Source organism: Macrobrachium nipponense, chromosome 26 (genome assembly GCF_015104395.2).
Source record: "Macrobrachium nipponense isolate FS-2020 chromosome 26, ASM1510439v2, whole genome shotgun sequence".
Lineage (NCBI taxonomy): Eukaryota > Metazoa > Arthropoda > Malacostraca > Decapoda > Palaemonidae > Macrobrachium > Macrobrachium nipponense.
The window spans coordinates 74,730,177-74,750,531 of record NC_087215.1 but is presented as its reverse complement, the minus strand read 5'-3'; the positions used below and the strand labels follow the sequence as shown (position 1 = coordinate 74,750,531).

The 20,355-nt window shown below is 44.9% G+C and overlaps 1 protein-coding gene across 1 annotated transcript in view; it reads right to left on the bottom strand.

The window, feature by feature from the left end:
• Nucleotides 1–20,355, bottom strand: part of LOC135200440 (myb-binding protein 1A-like protein) — a 92,473-nt gene that overhangs the window by 18,599 nt on the left and 53,519 nt on the right. Inside the window, exons 7-8 of the mRNA XM_064229076.1 lie at nt 3,297–3,456; nt 1,574–1,767 (exon numbers count right to left, since the gene is read on the bottom strand). Coding sequence (XP_064085146.1) covers nt 1,574–1,767; nt 3,297–3,456 — 354 coding nt within the window. The remainder of the gene's footprint in view (nt 1–1,573; nt 1,768–3,296; nt 3,457–20,355) is intronic.

Here is a 20,355-nt window from a genome sequence, read left to right as displayed (position 1 = left end):
TTTCTTGCCCACAAGCCGATAATACCATTTGTTTTTGATTTTCCGTGAGATTTGCTTGCTCTATTACATGATACCCCTTGACTTCGCCTTCAAGCGCGCCTTTCCCCATTGCTCTTTCACACTCAGATGCTGCCTTCTCGTATCTAATTAAATAGTCCGCCATATTTTCACTAGATTCTCTTCTTATTAGAAGGTATCTTTTTATTCTACCGTAATTCTCCATTACCGAGTCTTTTAGATAGGCTTTATCTAGTTTCTCTAGGATTAACTTTGGACCCTCTGTACCAGTAAGTTTATCTTTATCTAATGCTTCCACTAGCTCTCGGGCTTTCCCTTTTAAGCTCATTCTCATTTCTATCGCCGGGTATTTTGTATCTTCTCCATACAACAATAGCCAATCTTCGGCTTGACCTTTCCATTCTTTGTATTCTTCTTGTATCCCGCTAAACCTAGGACATTCCCTTCTCCATCTAGTAGTCTCCCTTTGTTCACTGTCGGATCCAGGCATCTTTTGATCAACCACGCTCTGCTACCAGTTTGAATTTTGGCCTAGCCTAACTCCTTTCTTTCTCTATAAAAATGAATAATCTACCCACCTGTACGCTTTCTCCAACTCCAGTACACTCCAGAAATCACCTTAAAACACCAGCACCACAAGACTTACGACCCAAAAAACAACTCCTACCAGACAGAGAGCTCTCCCCTACCAACCACACACACCACCAACGTGCTTTCTACTGCCCCGTGTTATTGTTTACATCTGCCGACGCCGCCGCCATCTTGTCTATGACGTCACAGCCTATGACGTCACAACACAACTTAAATACATCAACAGACACCTTCTAGAATCTACCACATGTTGTCTATATATAGGACACCCACCATATTTCAACAATGCATAAAATACCCATAACAATTATACAATATATAATCACACTTATCTATACCCATAACAATTATACAATATATAATCAAGCGGATGATGAAAAGTCATAACCAGATAGCGATGCATCTCAGATAAAGGGATACTTTAGGAATTAGATAATCAATAGTGAAATAATAGTTAAGATAACTAAATACAGCTGATCCTGTAAAGAGAAAGCAATCTTGGTACTTCTGATCAAATCTGTTGATTGCACTGCAGTCTTAGGAAAAGTGAGGGGGGTGGCAGATGGCTAAGTGAAGGTTTAAGCGGTGCACACTCTAGGCTACTGTGGATCTTCAACAGTCTGTCAAACAAAAGACTAGTCTGTGGAAATCTGAAGACTATGAAATTAGTAGTGATGAGAATGTAAATCACGATAAAAAACTATGAGAACACTACCACCTCCAGATATTCTTTCAAAACTATGAATTAGTGCCATGATATGACTTTAATTATAAATCCTTAAAACTTATTACTTACATATCTGTGCTGGAATACTGATAAAATCCTTATGCACAGTGACAAATATTTGCAATTCAAGATTTAATCAATATATTTTCTAAATTGCACATACATCTAGTTATTGTTGCACAAAAGTTAACAGCATAATAAAAATTATTAATAAAAAACACAGCATTATCAACTTACTTAAAGAATATATCCTGATATTCCGCTGAACTCTGCTTAGAATCGGGTTTCAGGAGAGCCTCTGACATCAGCAGGAGAATCTGTTTCTTTTTCCACTTTTCATATTCAGGGACATTCATCCTGGGTTGTGACACAAGTTTCCCGAGGAAAAAAGCACTGCCAATTTTATTGCTTAATCGAACATCACTAGATGTCTTTGAAAGAAGAAAAAAGTATATCAAGAGTTACTTCCTTTTAATTATCAATGGAAAAGAATTTAATGCATTACTCTATAATATAACAATGAACATAAATTAATTTTCCCTTAACAGGTGAATTAAAATTTCACTTTTGTTTTATATAACATCAAAATAAAACTTATGGTAACTTGAGAAGAAACAAAAGAAAAAATCTGGTTAGGTAAGGAACACTAGCAGTTAGTCCAAGGAAGAGATGGGCCATGTTGCGATGGATGGGAAGGTCTATGACGAGGCAAAATATTTCTATTACTGTGGCTGCATACTAGATTGTAAAACTGGCAATGCTGTTATTACTGTGAAAAAACTTGCCACCAAAGCCTGGACGTAGCAAATACAGATGTGAAAATAGTACACTTGAATGCCACTTGCAAACACAGCAAAAACCCATGATGCATGTGTAAAACCTATGATTCTCTATGCAATGGAGATGTGGTCACTTAGATGGATGGCTGGAGTGCACAAAAGTTTACATTACAACAGAAAGATGGCCAGAGATATGATATATCCACAGGCTGGGAGACTGATGGGTTTCTAGACTGAAATAGTCTGGGACTGCGACAAGAAGACAAGAGGAACAGTTAGTCAGAGAAGTGATGCATATGGCTGTAACAAGACAGAAACCAACATAAAGACCCAGTACCAAATGAGAATTCAGGCAGACAGTTGGCTTCAACTACACTGAGAGAGAGAGAGAGAGAGAGAGAGAGAGAGAGAGAGAGAGAGAGAGAGAGAGAGAGAGAGAGAGAGATATCTTGTAAACAAATTTTTAACACGGTCATAATCATCAGTGTTCAGTGCTATGAACACCTTGAACTACTACTTGTACATTTCAGCAAATGTATTTTTCTCATTGATAATTCAAAGAAACTACTATGATGATAATTTCAACTCCCATGAGCCTGACCCAAAGTGTTTCAACACAATAAATACATTAGATCACATTTAAAATATCTCAACTCCTTAAAAGCTTAACAATCGGATATTAGATAAAATGAAACTTTAAAGACTCTAACCAGATATCTTTCCAGGAACTTGTAATCTTGTAATGACAACTGATACAGACAAAGTTTGGATATGCAATGAGAATGGAAGAGCAGTTAATCATATAAACAGCTGATCCTAGGGTGACAGGGCACCCACGGATGGGTAAGTCCAGAAATGAATGGAGAAAGGCAGATGACATCCTGGACCAGACAGGACTTAAAGAAGAAAGTGTGTAAAACAGAAAATGGGAAGAGAACTCATTACATGTTTAACCTAATTAATGGGGAAACTAAATTTATAAAATATAATATTCCTCACACATATGCATCAATTATATTGAGCTCTCAATCAAAGACAGAAATAAAGTGCTCAAATATGGCTGATGAGTTTGGGATGAATCCACTGGGAAAACAAACAATGATTATGTAAAACCAAAACAAACTTAGAATTTTACAATTCATCAAGCATTATCAGAATTCAAATCAATCAAAAACACTTACACTGGTAATAGTTTTCCGAAGGATTTTGGCTATGTTGATGATTGTATCTGGAGTAAAATGTAACCTCATCTGACTGAGCAGCTTAGTTCCCGTTAGCTGATCAAATCGGACACTGCCTGGTTTTTTAATGAGGACTTTTGCTATGGCCAACTGAATCCGACTGTAATATGAACATAAAAAAGTAAAAATTATTCTTTGTTTAGGTTGTTCCACAGATTTTACATAGTAATACAGACAATCACATATTATATGGCAGACATAGTCCTCTTATATTTTTTGTTGTCCTAATTTTCATTTTGTCTGCTTTCACATACACACACACACACACACAAACAATAAATACATACAACACAGTACATGATATGCACCCTCTATAAATACTATGCTGAACAAGTAATTATTTCAGTCAAAGCCTTCTGTTCATGGCTAAGTTAGCCCATTGGTATCATTTGTGAGTTTCCATTGAGTAGGCTTAAGTTCATATCCCACCCCGATAATGGTAGATTTTCACTTACACACTGTTATATGCCTCTGCTGCTCACTGGTACCCTTTAATAAACTTTCAATATACCAAAAGTACTGAAATATCAAAGCACTACAAAATGATATTGTTAAACTACAATAAAGTTTTGTACATACTTACCTGGCAGATATATACTTAGCTATAGTCTCCGACGTTCCCGACAGAATTTCAAATCTCGCGGCACACGCGACAGGTAGGTCAGGTGGTCTACCTTACCCGCCGCTGGGTGGCGGATGTACGAACCACTCCCTTTAGCTTGTCAGATTTTTCTCTTCCACCTGTCTCCTGAGGGGAGGCTGGGTGGGCCATTAATCGTATATATCTGCCAGGTAAGTATGTACAAAACTTTATTGTAGTTTAACAATATCATTTTTGTACATGAACTTCCCTGACAGATATATACTTAGCTGATTGGCACCCTTGGTGGAGGGTAAGAGACAGCTAAATAATACAGGTAAGACGGGAAACAACTAATGTTGTAGGATATAAAAACCTTGGTTCTCACCTTTTCAGGATGAAGACTTCATAGATACTGTCTCTGAGTCTGCATTGCCTGGAGAGCTACAGCTAGGACGTGACCTGATGCTGAAAGACTCTCGGATCTACCACTGGGATATGTGATCCCCTATTGTGGTAGAATCCAAGTCGATCCTGTTAGAGGGACCTTGTCCGCTTACCTAACAGATCCTTACCACTACCTCTGCAAGGAGCCAAAACCCACCAGACCACCTAACCAAAATACAAAGGGTTAATATTACGACAAAAAGAGGTGCCTCCTGCAACCTCTTTCAGACAACCAAAAAACAACAATATAAAATATAGGGTAACATATAAAAAATGTACACAGGATAAGTTTCAGCTCCCTGCCCCAGCACCGAATCCGCCGATACGAAAGGACCCAAGGCGAAGCATTTATCAAATGTGATTTTTACGTCACGTAGGTAGTGGTTTGCGAAAACAGATTGGCATCTCCAAAAAGTCGCCTCCATCAAGTTCCGCACAGACATGATATTGTTATGATACAATAAAGTTTGTTCATACTTACCTGGCAGATATATATATAGCTGTATTCTCCGAAGTCCGACAGAATTTCAAAACTCCCGGCACACGCAGTGGTCGGCCAGGTGGTGGTACCCATTCCCGCCGCTGGGAGGCGGGTGTAAGGAACCATTCCCATTTTCTGTCAGATTTTTCTAGTGCCACTGTCTCCTGAGGGGAGGTGGGTGGGCACTTTGATTATATATATCTGCCAGGTAAGTATGAACAAACTTTATTGTATCATAACAATATCATTTTGTTCATGAATCTTACCTGCCAGATATATATATAGCTGAATCCCACCTTTGGAGGAAGGGGGAGACAGATTCGATTTTGGGAAACAATTTCATATATATGATTGATATTTTGGTTCCTTAACTGTTAGCATAGCTGACTTCGTGAGTACCGTCACCCAAGTCTGCTTCTGCTTTACTAGAGACTCCAGCTAGGTAGTGACCTGTGAAGCTGTTGAGTTCTAGAGGATCTGTCAACGGGGGCGTGACCACAATGCAACTAGATCCTATATTATAGACCTCCAATTTCGGTACTGCATTCCTAGAGGTGCCAGCAAGGACGTGACCTGTGTAGCTGGTGCGCTCTAATGAACTGTCACGGGGAGCGTGACCACAATGTGACAGATCATATAGGTGTTGTTTAGACACCGAATGCTGTTAATGCTTCACTGGAGGTGCCAGCAAGGACGTGACCTATGTAGCTGGTGCGCTCCAGATGATTTGTCAATGGGGGCGTGACCACACTGTGACAATAACATTTTACCCTACTATGAGGCGAAGCAAAAACATTACCACCTGACCTAGCCTATCTGGTTAAACTTCGTAAAACCAAGGCTAATGGAGGGAAGGCCGCCTAAGGCGGCCTACCCAAGACCACAAAAAACTAAACACCTACATAAACATAATAAAAATAAAAAATAAAAAGAAATAAAATTAAAAAGCCCAAACTAACATATTATTTTCTAAAAGATAGGAAGAGTGCTACTCTCTGTCCCCAATATATTGTCTGCTGCGACATATGGGCCCACAGAGTAGCAGTTCTCGTATGTAATCCTCACCTCCCGAAGGTAGTGAGAGGCAAACACTGAATTACTACGCCAAAATGTGGCATTCAAGATGTCATTGAGTGCCATGTTCTTTTGGAAGGCTACCGACGTAGAAATAGCCCTCAGTCCATGCGCATTCACCTTCAACACTTTCATATCACTGTCTTGACAGGATGAATGCACTTCCTTGATGGTGCCCCTCAAGAAAAAGCCAAAGCATTCTTTGACACTGGTAACCTTGGCTTCCTGACCAAACACCACAAGTTATCAGAAGGACCTCTTATAAACCTTGGTTCCTATCTTTTCAGACGGAGGGTTGACTTCCTAGCTATTGCTTAGGAGTCTGCTTCGTCTCAAGAGCCTCAGCGAGGATGTGACCTATGGGTAAGAGTTCTTGTGGGTTTGCCGATGGGGTCTTATCCACTTACTCGGCAAAGCCTAACTGGCATTTGTCAATGGGTGCTAATCCACTCATATGACCATATACCTATGCCTATTAGCATAATTAAGGAGCAACAACACCGATCCCGATCACCTGATCCTAACACGAGGGTTAGCGCTAAATTTTAAAAAGAGTTAAACTAAAAATTAACTCACTAGTTAAGGATCAGTGTCGGCTCCCTATCCCAGCAACGTATCCGCAGACACGAACAACCAAGAGAAAAGGATCTCTTGTAGGTTGAATTGACATCCTTCGTGTAACTGGAGGTCAACACAGAATTGCATCTCCCGTAAGTGACAGCTCATATGTCCTTTATGACATATTGTTATGGAACCAAGAAGAATTCATAAAAGCTCGCACTTCATGCATAGGTTCGAATGGACTGGACATGAGGAACTTCAGAACTACATCCAAGTTCCAAGACGGCAACTTGGGTTGTTGAACCTTCATCGTTTCGAAAGATCTCAAGAGATCGTGAAGGTCTCTGTTGTCCGCCAAGTCCAGGCCTCTGTGCCTAAAGACAACTAAAAGCACACTCTTATAACCCTTGATTGTAGAGACCAAGTTTTAGATCCCTTCTCAGAAAAGGAAGTCAGCAATCTGGCTCACAGGTCGTGGTGGAGGAAAATGCCGTTCTTCTTGCACCAACTCCTGAAGACTATCCACTTTGATTGTACACTGCGTTGGAAAACGCTCTTCTTGCACTGGCGATAGCTTTCGCCATTGACGTATAGAAGCCTCTCGCTCTGCCAACTTTTGGATAGTCTGAATGCAGTCAGACTCAGAGCGAAGAGGCTTCTGTGGTACCTCTCGAAGTGGGGCTGTCTGAGTAGATCTGTCCTTACTGGAAGCGTCCTCGGGAAGTCTACTGCAAAGGCCATGACCTCTGTGAACCACTCTCTCGCAGGCCAGAATGGGGCGAACAAAGTCATTCTCGTCCCTTCCGGCACCACAAACTTTCTCATGACTTCCCCTAAGATCTTGAACGGGGAAAGGCGTACAGGTCCATCCCCGTCCAGTCCCAGAGAAGTGTGTCTATCGTCACTGCAGCTGGGTCGAGTACTGGGGAGCAGTACAGTGGAAGCCTCTTCGTTCTGGAAGACGCAAAGATATCCACGAGCGGACGTCCCCATAACCCCCACAGCTCTTGGCATACCTCCTGATGCAGAGTCTACTCGGTTGGCAGAAGTTGACCTCGTCTGCTGAGGAGATCTGCCCAGACATTCTCTACTCATGCTACAAACTTCGTAAGGATCATGACGTCCAGTGCCCTTGCCCACAGCAAGATCTCCTTTGCCAGAGCAAAAAGGGACTGAGACTGTGTTCCTCCCTACTTCTTCAAGTATGCCAGAGCTGTGGTGTTGTCTGAGTTGACTTGGACTATTCGACGAGAGACTTTTTCTTGGAAAAACTGGAGAGCTAAAAAGATGGCTGCCATTTCCTTTAGGTTTATGTGCCAGGACACCTGTTCCCCTCTCCAGGTGCCTGCCACTTCTTTCCCCCTAATGATGCTCCCCATCCCGTGGTGGACGCGTCGGAGAACAACACTAGGTCGGGGCTCTGAAGCTTGAGAGACACGCCCTCCGACAGCTACACTGGATCTAGCCAACATTTCAAGTGATGTTTTACCTCTCCTGAAATTTCCAAGATCATGTGTAGATTCTTGTTTTCTTTCCAATTGTACTTGAGAAAAAATTGTAACGGTCTGAGGTGCAGTCTCCCCAAGGAAACAAACTTCTCCAGCGAGGAAATGGTCCCCAGTTAGACTCATCCATTCCCTCACCGAGCACGAATCTTTCCTTAGGAAGGCTAACACTTTGTCTAAGCCTTGCTGCTGACGTCCCTGGACGGAAAAGCTCGAAAAGCCACTGAATCCATCTGAATCCCCAGATCACGATGGATTGGGTTGGGATCAGATGTGACTTTCGAAATTCACCAGTAGTTCCAGGGACTTCACCAACGATTAAGTTGTTTGAAAATCCTTCAGACACCGCGTTTGAGTGGAGGCATGAATGAGCCTGTCGTCCTTCGAAGATAACAATTGCGAAGGAGGAGACTGAGGGGCCGCAGGCTGAAACTATTCTTCAAAAGAGGCTCGAAGCCATCGAACCAAGACCTCTTCTTCTTCTCAACTGACACACGTTCGGGAAGATGGTAACCGTGCTCTCTAGACAACCTCTGGAGAGCTGCATGAAATCTAGAGAGCAAGGCAACTGGCGAAAGAGCGGAACGAGGAGAAGGAGAAGGGGACTGCCTGGACTCTTGATTGGCAGCCTATCATCCTTCCTCTCGCGATGTGGCTTTGCCTTTCTCACTGCAATCAACAAAACAAGTTGTTGTTGCAAAGACACAATCATCCTTTTCGATGGAGAACATTCCTTCTCAGGCAAAAGGCTGATCCTTTGAGAAGACGATGGGCGAGGGGAAGCCCTCCTCCTTCTCACATGGACCGCCAAGGATATATCTTAGGAGCGACCGAAGCGCTCAAAAGCATACTCATCGGAAGACGTCCTCTCCGGTGAAGATCGCAACACAGTAGAAAAGAGAGAGGATGTGAAGCGTCCCCCTCCCTGAGACCATACATCATACATCTTAGCTCTCTTTTACTGCGGAAAGTCTTCCAATTGCCCAGGAGACGACTGCAAAGCAGAAGGAGCTAACGGACGAGAAGCGTCCCCCTCCGAGGAACCAAAGACGACGGCCGCCTGTGCGACCTATAGCGTCTTCGTTCTCCTCAGAGGGAGCGAGACCCTCCGAGAGTTCCAACTCCTGCGCGGGGAGGACGTCTCTGAAGACTAAAGTAATCTTTCAAGATTCAAATTCTATGAGATTATGAGCCATGACATCACCTATAGACGAATCTTGACTATGAGAGATGTTCAGAATCATTTCTAGATCATCTATGCTATTCCAGTTTTTCTTGCAGGAAAAACTGGAGAGGTGTGAATTTCAGTCTATTCAGGGAAAACAAACTTCTCCAGCGAGGAAATGGTCCCCTGCAATTCATTCATTCCCTCACCGAGCATGTTTCCTTCCTTAATAAGGCTGCGTTTCACTTAAACAGGAGTAATTTGAAGACACTGTAGAAGATTGTTCATTTGTTTCTTCTAAAAGTCTCCTTCCTGAGATCCATTACTATTCTCTGATTCTCGGCGAATGTCTGAAGAAGCATTACGTTGTGCGTCCATCCAAGCGTCCTGCCGAGCGTCGCGCTCGGCGCTGTCGTATTTGGCAGCGGAAGGAGTCCCCTTCATAATCGAGCAAGGGACGTCTCGGCGAGCTAATTGACTGCATCTCTTGCACATCATTCTTGTTTCGAGGGAAATCATGTGTGCTATGCCGCTGTAGACTCGGACAGAATTCTGTTACCATGCGGTAAACAGAACCGAAAAAGGTCTAATACATATATATATATATATACATACACACACATATACATTTACACATATATATCTATACATATATATATTAATATATATATATATATATATATATATATATATATATATATATATCATATACACATACATATATATATACACATACTACATACACATAATATATAATAATATGAAAAAATTCTCGCAAAGTGAAGATGTTCAGCCATGTATGCTAGAATTCCCCTCAACCCGAGGCTAAGGCTGTGATTGTAGGGTAGAAATACAGTTAGTCCGTCAATCCCGCAGGAGAGAGAGAGATGTAACCTACTGCGCATGGCAGACAATCAGATGGAACTGAGCACTGGCATTACGCATTAGTGACAGCAGACTCAGAGAACGTTCGTCGTTCTCGCACTGCTCTGCCTGAGTTGCCACCTACACCATTCTACGAATGAATAGGTTTACTATCATTATAGAGCAGAAACCAAAATCCATCAAACTGGTATATTTAAGCAAAACTGAATTTGCTAAATATAAAAGGCTAACTTGGTATTGTCATAACAATACCTTAAATGTTTAAAAATAGGGAAACCAGCAACCCCTGAATAGTTGCAGGGAGAACCGATTAAATGTAATAAGAATAATCGTACTCTCGGTTGTCCTCCGTAGGAATAACTATGGTATGAGTATATAACTTGAACCATACAACCGTTTGATAGTAATATGACGTAAGGGCAAAAATAATATTACTATGATACAACATCGCTTGTTCACCTTTACCCGGCAGATATATATATACATATATCTGACTGGTAAGTTTTATGAACAAACGTAGAGTATTTTAGACACTTGGACAGCTACCTCCCTACTACATTCTGCCTCACCGAGGTAGGGAGAGCCATCACGCGGTAGTGTTTTGTCAATGAGAAATTATACGCTTACGCGATAGAATGAACACTCATGGCATTATCACTATACTTCACTACACTACTATAACTTTCCAATGCAAACATGATTCCAGGCTACGCAAAGATTTAAGAATCACAGATAGGGTATTACCCTCCAAAGACACTATTGTAGGGCCCGAAGGCATCACAGGTCTTTGGAGGGATAAATTCTACTGGACGGGTAACTTGTGTTACACGCCTGGAGGAAGACCTCCTTACACTATCACGTTCTAGTGTACGTTACCTATGATTCATAAGCCTTCCACGCAGAATCAGACATATTTTCACACTCGTTAGTTTTCGGTAGCCTAACCTTGCATTCTTCCACACAACATACTCTGGCCTAGTCGAACTAGATCCAGACATCGTAAGTTTAAGGAAAAATCAAGCCAAAATAAAAACAATCCACAATTAGCGTATGCCTAACCACCGATCCTAATCAAATAACCAAAAATCAATCGGGATACTCAAGTGACCAAAAGAGTTCCAAAATCCAATGACGGAGGTGCAGAAAACACTTGTTGTCTGCACCGGCGACAGAAAATATCTGACAGAAAATGGGAATGGTTCCTTACGCCCGCCTCCCAGCGGCGGGAATGGGTACTACCACCTGGCCGACCACTGCGTGTGCCGGAAGTTTTGAAATTCTGTCGGACTTCGGAGAATACAGCTATATATATATCTGGCAGGTAAGAGTCATGAACAAAATATTTTTTCTGAATGCAAGCGAAGTTGCGATGGCTCTCACCTCGTGAGCTTTCACTTTCAGTAGTTTAAAATGATATTGTTATTTTACAATAAAGTTTTGTACATACTTACCTGGCAGACATATACTTAGCTTACGTCTCTGACGTCACGACAGAATTCAAAACTCGCGGCTAACGCGACAGGTAGGTCAGGTGATCTACCTTACCCGCCGCTGGGAAGCGGGTGTAAGAACCAACATACCTTTCTTGCCAGATTTTTTCTCTCTTATACCTGTCTCCTGAGGGGAGGCTGGGCGGGCCATCAATCGTATATGTCTGCCAGGTAAGTATGTACAAAACTTTATTGTAAAATAACAATATAATTTTTGTACATGAACTTTCCTGTCAGACATATACTTAGCTGATTGACACCCTTGGTGGAGGGTACAAGACAGAAAATAACAAAGAAAAGGTAAACAACACCTGTTGTAGGATAAAAATAACCTTGGTTCTTACCTGTTTAGGCTGAAGACTTCATAGATACTGTCTATTAGTCTGCATAGCCATAAGAGCTACAGCGAGGGCGTGACCTACAGCTGAAAAGACTCTTTGGGTCTACTAACGGGACTTGATATCCGCTTACTTAGTAGAATCCAAGTCGGATCATGTCAATGGGGGTTCGCCCTCTTCTATGACAGAACCTGTCCACTACCAACGCAGGGAGCTTCAAACCAAATCCGATCACCTAACCAAACTAAAGTTATTAGTATTACGAAACGAAAAAAGATGCCTACCTGCATCATTTTTCATACAACCATATGAACTCAATTAACAAAAACAAGGGAAAAAACTACTAAGGATATGTTCCAGCTCCCTGCCCCAGCACCGAATCCGCCGATACGTACGGGCCTAACGCGAAGCACTCGTCATACGTAATACTGACGTCTTTTAGGTAGTGGCTGGCGAATACTGAATTACATCTCCAGAATGTAGTTTTTCATCAGATTCTGAAGAGACATATTCTTCTTAAAGGCCAAGGAAGTGGCAAATTGCTCTCACTTCATGAGCCTTGACTTTTAGGAGCTGAAAGTTCTTCATTACAAGATCTATGTGCTTCTTTCACAACACTTCTAATGAAGAAAGACAGCGCATTTTTCGACAATGGTCTGCTGGGGTCCTTTACAGAGCACCATAGTCTGTCCTCAATGCCCTTAAGGGTTTTCTTCTTCTGAAGGTAGTATTTTAAACTCCTAACAGGGCAAAGAGTTCTTTCAGGTTCTTCCCCTACTAGGGTCGATAAACCACGAACCTCAAAGTTCCTTGGCCAAGGATTTGAGGGGTTCTCATTTTTTGCTAAAAAACGAAGGAAGGAAGGAACAAACCACGGAATCTCCTTTGAAACCTACCCTTCCTTCTAGGGCATGAATCTCACCAACCCTTTTAGCGGATGCTAAAGCCAAGAGAAAGAGAGCTTTCCTCGTAAGATCTTTGAAGGAGGCTAAATGTGGTGGTTCAAACCTAGCGGACCTCAGGAAACGAAGAACCACGTCCAGATTCCAACTTGGAACTTCGTTCGAAGTTTTCTTGGAAGATTCAAAAGATCTAAATTCCTGTCTGAACACCGCAGCCAGCATGCTTCGGTATCCTTTGATAGTAGATACTGCCAAACCGCATTTTTCTCTGAGGAAAACTAGGAAATCTGCTATCTGAGTCACAGAGGTACTGGAAGAGGAAAACTTCTGGTTCCTGCACCACCGGCGAAAGACGTCCCACTTCGACTGGTAGACTTTAAGGGTCGAAGGTCTTCTAGCTGAGGCGATAGCCTTAGCAGCTTTTGTCGAAAACCCCTTCGCTCTGACAAGACTTTTGACAGTCGAAAGCCAGTCAGATTGAGAGCGGGGAGGTTTCTGTGATACCTGTCGAAGTGGGGTTGTTTGAGCAAATCTTGTCTTTGTGGAAGTGCTCTTGGAAAGTCCACCAACCATTCCAGTACCTCTGTGAACCAATCTTGGGCGGGCCAGAACGGAGCTACTAGCGTCATTCTTGTCATCTCCGAGATAGCAAATTCTTGAGGGTTTTGTCCAGTACTTTGAAGGGGGGAAAGGCGTAGACGTCTAGACCTGTCCAATCTAGGAGAAACGAATCCACTGATACTGCTCCTGGGTCTGAGATCGGGGAGCAGTAAAGTTCGATTTTTGCGTTCCTTGCTGTTGCAAAGAGATCGATGTGAGGTCTGCCCCATCTTCTCCACAGGTCTTGGCATACCTCTGAGTGGAGGGTCCACTCGGAAGGCAGGAGTTGATTCTTCCTGCTCAGGAGATCGGCCCTGACGTTCCTTTCTCCCTGTACGAATCTGGTGAGAAGACTGATCTTCCTTGTTTGAGACCACAGCAGAAGATCCCTTGCTGTTTCGTACAGGGAGAAGGAGTGCGTCCCCCCCTGTTTTTTGATGTACGCCAAGGCTGTTGTGTTGTCCGAATTGACCTGCACCACTGCATTTCGGACGTGGGGCTCGAAGGCTTTCAATGCCATCCAGACTGCCATCAACTCTTTCTTGTTGATGTGCCAGGACACCTGATCCCCCTTCCAGGTGCCTGACACTTCTCTTGTCCCGAGCGTCGCCCCCCAACCTGCTTCCGATGCATCGGAAAACAACACATGGCTGGGGTCGGCATGTAAAGCGACATTCCTTCCACAAAAACGAAGTGGGTTGTTCCACCACCGAAGGTCTCTCTTGATTCCCCTTGAGATCTTGAAGGAGAACTCCAGATCTAGGGAGAGACGCCTCCAGTTCTGGTATAGGAAGAACTGTAGAGGCCTGAGATGCAACCTTCCTAGAGAAACGAATTGCTCCAACGAGGAGAGTGTCCCCAGCAGACTCATCCACTCCCTCCGTGTGCATGCATCTTTCTCTAGGAAGGTCGTTATTTTCTCGTAGCAACGAGCTATCCTCTCTGGCGACGGAAAAGCCCGAAAAGCCAGAGAAGCTATCCGAATCCCCAGATAGATCCGCTCTTGACTGGGGATTAATTGAGACTTCTGGAAGTTCACCAGAAGTCCCAGAGAACTTGCCAATGTAAGGGTCTTTTGAAGGTCCTCCAGACATCTTTCTTGAGACTCTGCTCTGATTAGCCGTCGTCGAGATAAAGCGACACCCTCACTCCCTCCAAATGTAGCCACTGTGCCACGTTTTTCATTAACCCCGTGAAAACTTGGGGTGCAGTCGATAGGCCGAAGCACAAGGCCTTGAATTGGAAGATGTTTCCTCCCATCATGAATCGTAGATACTTCCGTGAAGAAGGATGGATCGGCACATGAAAGTAAGCGTCCTGAAGGTCTAGAGACACCATCCAGTCCCCTGGACGAAGAGCCGCTAACACTGAGGAAGTTGTCTCCATGGCGAACTTCCTCTTTTCCACAAAGACGTTCAGGGCGCTTACATCCAAAACCAGTCTCCATCCTCCTGAGTTCTTCGGAACTAGGAATAGTCTGTTGTAAAAGCCCGCAGAGCGGGGATCTCTCACTAGTTCTATAGCCTCCTTCTCTAGCATGAGATCTACTGCTAGAGAAAGGGCTTGATTCATGATGGGGTCCTTGTACTTGGCTACCAACTCCCTCGGAGTTGTCGTCAATGGTGGTCTTGACGAGAAGGGAATGAGGTATCCTTTGCTGACAATCGATAGGGACCAATTGTCTGCCCCTTTGTGGGCCCAGACGTCGGCAAATTTCAGTAGTCTGGCACCCACTGATGTCTGGAGTCCTTGAACGCTATTTCTTCCCTCTGACTGACCTAGAGAAGGTTTTACCTCTCTTAAAAGGTCTAGTCCCTCTGGTTGCAGAACCTCTGACAGCGGGTCCTCCTCGAAAGGGCTCCTGTCTCAGAGGAGTCTCTTTCTTGGCCTTGGGTTGGAAGACAGAGCGAGGTTTCCTGGCCGCCTGGGCTAACATGTCCTGAGTAGCCTTAGCTGAAAGGGCACTCGAGACATCTTGAATAATCTTCTTGGGGAACAGAAGAGGAGAGAGTTGAGCATACATAGGCGAGGCCCTTTGCGCATGTGAAACTGCCTTCGTGAGAAACGAACAGTAGACAGACCGTTTCTTAATAACTCCAGCTCCAAACAGTGAGGAGACTTCACTCGATCCGTCTCTCACTGCTTTATCCATGCAAGTGAGGACGCAGTTAAGATCTTCAGGAGACAGAGAATCTGGGGTCTGGGTCTTATTAGCCAGAACACCTAAAGACCGAATCAATTAAGGAAGTTTGAAACTTCCAGGACTCGGAACATTCCTTCAGTAGGTGGTCAAGTTCGTTCATCCCCCACGTAGTCTTGGCGGACAAGAGGGCGGAACGACGAGCAGAATCCACCAATGAAGAGAAGTCCGAGTCCGCAGACGAAGGGAGAGCGAGGCCTAAAGGTTCTCCCGATTCGTACCAGAATCCCAATCTGCCAGTCAGTTTAGACGGAGGGAAAGAAAAAACCGTCTTCCCTTTCTCTTCCTTAGAAAGGAGCCATTCCCCAAAACCTCTAAGGCGCCTTCTTCATGGAAACAGTAGGTTTCATCCTTACACAAAGACGAAACCTTCGACGTCTTCGAAGTGGAGAATAACGAAAGAGGAGAAGGAGGAGCCACAGGAGAAAGGATATCTCCAAACTCTTGCAGGAGCAACTCTGTCAGCCTCTTATAGGAGGAAACAGAGGAGTCTTTTGGTCCTTCTTCTTCTGAGGGGTCCTGTTCTTCCTGAGCTGAAGAGCCCTCATGATCCTTAGAGGCGCGACTATTCTTAAAAGAGTCTCTAGAGGAAGTAAGACGTATACGTCTTGGAGACAAAGCTTCAGAAATGTGTCTACTTGCAACATCCTTCTTGTCTGGAGGAGTGCGTTTCCCAGATTCTTGGAGCCTAACAGGAGTAAGGCGGCTGTCAGGCGCAGAGCACCTGTTTGAAGAAGAACTTCTATCAGGCTCTTGGCGCCTATCCAAAGGAGAGCGGCTACCAGGCAAACAGCGCCTGCCATACGAGAAGCGCCTACCAGGCTCTTGGCGCCTGAACCGAGGCGAGAGGATCTCTGGCGACGAGCGCCTACTAGGTGAGCGCCTACAAGGGGAGAAGCGCCTGCTAGGATCTCGGCGCCTGACTCGAGGAGAGTGAAAGTCAGGAGAAGAGCGCCTGCCAGGAGAAACGCGCCTAACAAGCTCTTGACGCCTGTCCAGCGAAGAGCGCCTGTCCGATTTAGGGCGCTTGTCAACAGGAGAGTGGAGGCGAGACGAGGAGCGGCTACCTTGGCGAGTAGCGCCTACTAGGCTCTTGGCGCCTGTCAAGGGGAGCGATCCTGTCTCGAGAAGAGCGTCTGTAGGGTGAAGATCTCCTACGCGCAGTTTGCTCCTTGTCCGAAGGAGAAACCTGTCTGTCAGGCGAATGGCGCTTGGACGCAGATGGGATCTTGTCCGAAGCAGAAAGTCTCCTGCGAGAATCCGAACGCACAGGTGAGCGCGCCGCTTCCATCGAATAGCGAGTGTCAGGAGAGGGGAGCCTGGACTTCTTTACAGGAAGCGAGACGTCCTTCCTACGACGAGACGACACGCAAAGAGAGCCAGCCAGAGCCGAAATCTGCGCCTGAAGGTTAGCCAACACCCTTGCAGGAGAATTCACAAACTCGTGAACAGGTGACGAGGCTCGATCTCCGCTCGGGGAACGATACTCCTGAGATCTCTTACGCTTCTTCGCTTCCACCTCAGGCTCTTCCGAAAACACTTCAGGGCTGGAAGGGCGGGCGCAGGGAGCGTTCCAGGCTCTCTTCGAAGGGCGCGAGGCTTCCGAAGAGCTCCATCCTCATTTAGGAGAAGGCGAAGGAGCGATCCAAGGTAGCCTGGGAACGATCAACAGGAGCTACCGAGGGGACGCCTGACCGGTGGGGATGCTCCCTAACCTTCCTGCGGCTTTCGACTTTCCTCCTCCACTGGGACTGGGAGTCTGGAAGAGGTCTAGGCCTGGAAGCATTAGGGAGCCGATCAGACGCACCCTCCACTGCACTGGGTTCACAGTACAAATCACTATTGGAATCACTCTTACCTTCTAATTGTTTGATTTTCCTCTCCATACTGCGAATGGTGGCTTTCATGGAGGCCACTTCCGAAGGCGCATCTTCGGCTTCGGTGCAGGGAGCAGGAGCTGAAACTGACAAAGGAGCTACTTCTAAAATAGGATTATCTATATCCAACTCGCTAATACGAGATCTACTACTGCTCCTAGAAGAAGCTTTCCTAACTTTATCCTTTTCAAGCTTCCTCAAGTAGGAAGACAAAGACTTCCATTCATCCTCATTCAGCTTTTCACATTCATTACAAGGATTATTAAAGGTGCATTCATTCCCTCTACACTTCAAACATACCGTGTGAGGGTCTACCGCAGCTTTCGGTAGCCTCACCTTACACTCAGTCATACAACAAACTCTAAACATAGCAGTTTTCTTAGTATCAACATCAGACATCATGAATCCAAGAAAAATCCAAAGAAAAGTCCAAAAACTGTCCACAAATCGCGAATGCCAGGCCAAAAGATCGGGTACTTCACCAAAAGTCCGTAGAAACAATCCAGGGCGAAAACGAGAAAAGAATCCAACTGTCAAGAGGTACCGACAACAGGTGTGGTCGACACCGACGACAGAAAAAATCTGGCAAGAAAGGTATGTTGGTTCTTACACCCGCTTCCCAGCGGCGGGTAAGGTAGATCACCTGACCTACCTGTCGCGTTAGCCGCGAGTTTTGAATTCTGTCGTGACGTCAGAGACGTAAGCTAAGTATATGTCTGACAGGAAAGTTCATGTACAAAAATGTTCTTCCTTACAAGCAACATGTGCCTCTGTAATAAGGCTTCTCAGAAAAAAGGAAAGAGCATTCTTCGACATGGGCCGAGTGGGGTCCTTTACAGAGCACCAAAGCACATCTTGATTAGCCTTAAGTTGTTCCTTCCTCTTAAGGAAATACTTCATAATTCTCATAGGGCAAAGAGTTCTTTCAGGCTCTTCCCCTACTAGAAAAGATAAACTACGAACTTCAAAGCTCCTGGGCCAAGGCCGTGATGGGTTTTCATTCTTTGCAAGGAAATTTGGAAGAAACGAACAAACCATAGAATCTTCCTTAAACCCTACATTGCCCTCGATAGCTTGGAGCTCACTCACTCTCTTAGCTGTAGCTAGGGCCAAAAGGAAGATAGCCTTCTTCGTCAGATCCTTGAAAGAGGCTAAGCCAGGAGGTTCGAATCTAGACGATCCAAGGAATTGTAGAACTACGTCTAGATTCCAGTTTGGTACTACATGAGGACGCTTAATGGTTTCAAATGATCTAATAAGATCATGCAAGTCCTTATCATCGGATATCTTTAAGCCTCTATGCCGAAATACCGCCGCCAACATACTGCGGTATCCCTTAATAGTTGACACAACCAGATGACATTCTTCTTTGAGGAAAATAAGGAAATCTGCAATTTGGGTCACATAGGTACTGGAAGAGGAAATGTTCTTCCTCTTGCACCAACGTCTGAAGACATCCCACTTTGACTGGTATACACGCAAGGTGGAAGGTCTCCTCGCTCTTGCGATTGCTTTAGCAGCTGTTGCTGAAAAGCCTTTCGCTCTGACCAAACTTTGGACAGTCTGAAGCCAGTCAGACTGAGAGCGAGGAGATTTTTGTGGTACCTGTCGAAGTGGGGTTGTCTGAGTAGATCGCTCCTTAGCGGGAGCGATCTTGGAAGGTCCACCAACCATTCCAGTACCTCTGTGAACCATTCTTGGGCCGGCCAAAAGGGAGCGATTAAGGTCATTCTCGTTGAATCGGACTCTACGAACTTCTTGATGGTTAGCCCCAGGATCTTGAAGGGGGGAAACGCGTAGACGTCGAGTCCGTTCCAGTCTAGAAGAAGAGCATCTATTGCTAATGCCTCTGGATCCGATATCGGAGAGCAGTAAGATCCAGCCTCTTGTTCTTTGACGTGGCAAAGAGGTCTATGTGTGGCCTGCCCCATAACTTCCACAGGCTCTGGCATACATCCAGATGAAGGGTCCACTCTGTGGGAAGGACCTGATCTTTCCTGTGCTAGAGGAGATCTGCTCTTACATTCCTTTCTCCCTGCACGAACCTGGTGAGAAGCTTGATTCCTCTTTCTTCTGCCCACAGAAGAAGGTCTCTTGCTGTCTCGTACAGGGAGAAGGAATGCGTCCCCCCGTTTCCTGATATATGCCAGAGCTGTAGTGTTGTCTGCGTTGACCTGCACTACCGATCTTCTGACTTTGGGCTCGAAAGCCTTCAGAGCCAACCACACAGCCATCAACTCCTTTCTGTTGATGTGCCAGGCTACCTGGTCCCCCACCCAGGTACCTGACACTTCGCTGGTTCCCAGAGTTGCCCCCCACCCCGTGTCCGACGCGTCGGAGAACAACACCAGGTTGGGGGTCTGGGATTGAAGAGACAGTCCCTTCGCAAAGAGGTTGGGATCTGTCCACCATAAGAGATGTTTCTTGATGTCCTGGGATAACGACAGGGAGAACGTCAAATCCTGAGAACGACGACTCCAATTCCGATGAAGAAAGAATTGGAGCGGTCTCAGGTGCAACCTTCCTAGGGAAACGAATTGCTCCAGCGAGGAGAGCGTCCCCAGCAGACTCATCCACTCCCTCACTGTGCATACTTCTTTCCCTAAGAAGGTTGTTACTCTCTCGAATCCTCGGGCTATCCTTTCCTGAGAGGGAAAAGCCCGAAAACTCAGAGAGTTCATCTGTATCCCGAGATACACACACTCTTGCTCGGGAATTAGTGACGACTTCTTGAAATTGACGAGAAGTCCCAAAGCCTTCGTCAATTCTAAAGTTACTTGTAAGTCCTTCAAACAACGATCTTCTGAATTGGCCCTTATTAGCCAATCGTCGAGGTACATGGATATCCTCACCCCTTTCAAATGAAGCCATTGAGCCACATTCCTCAAAATCCC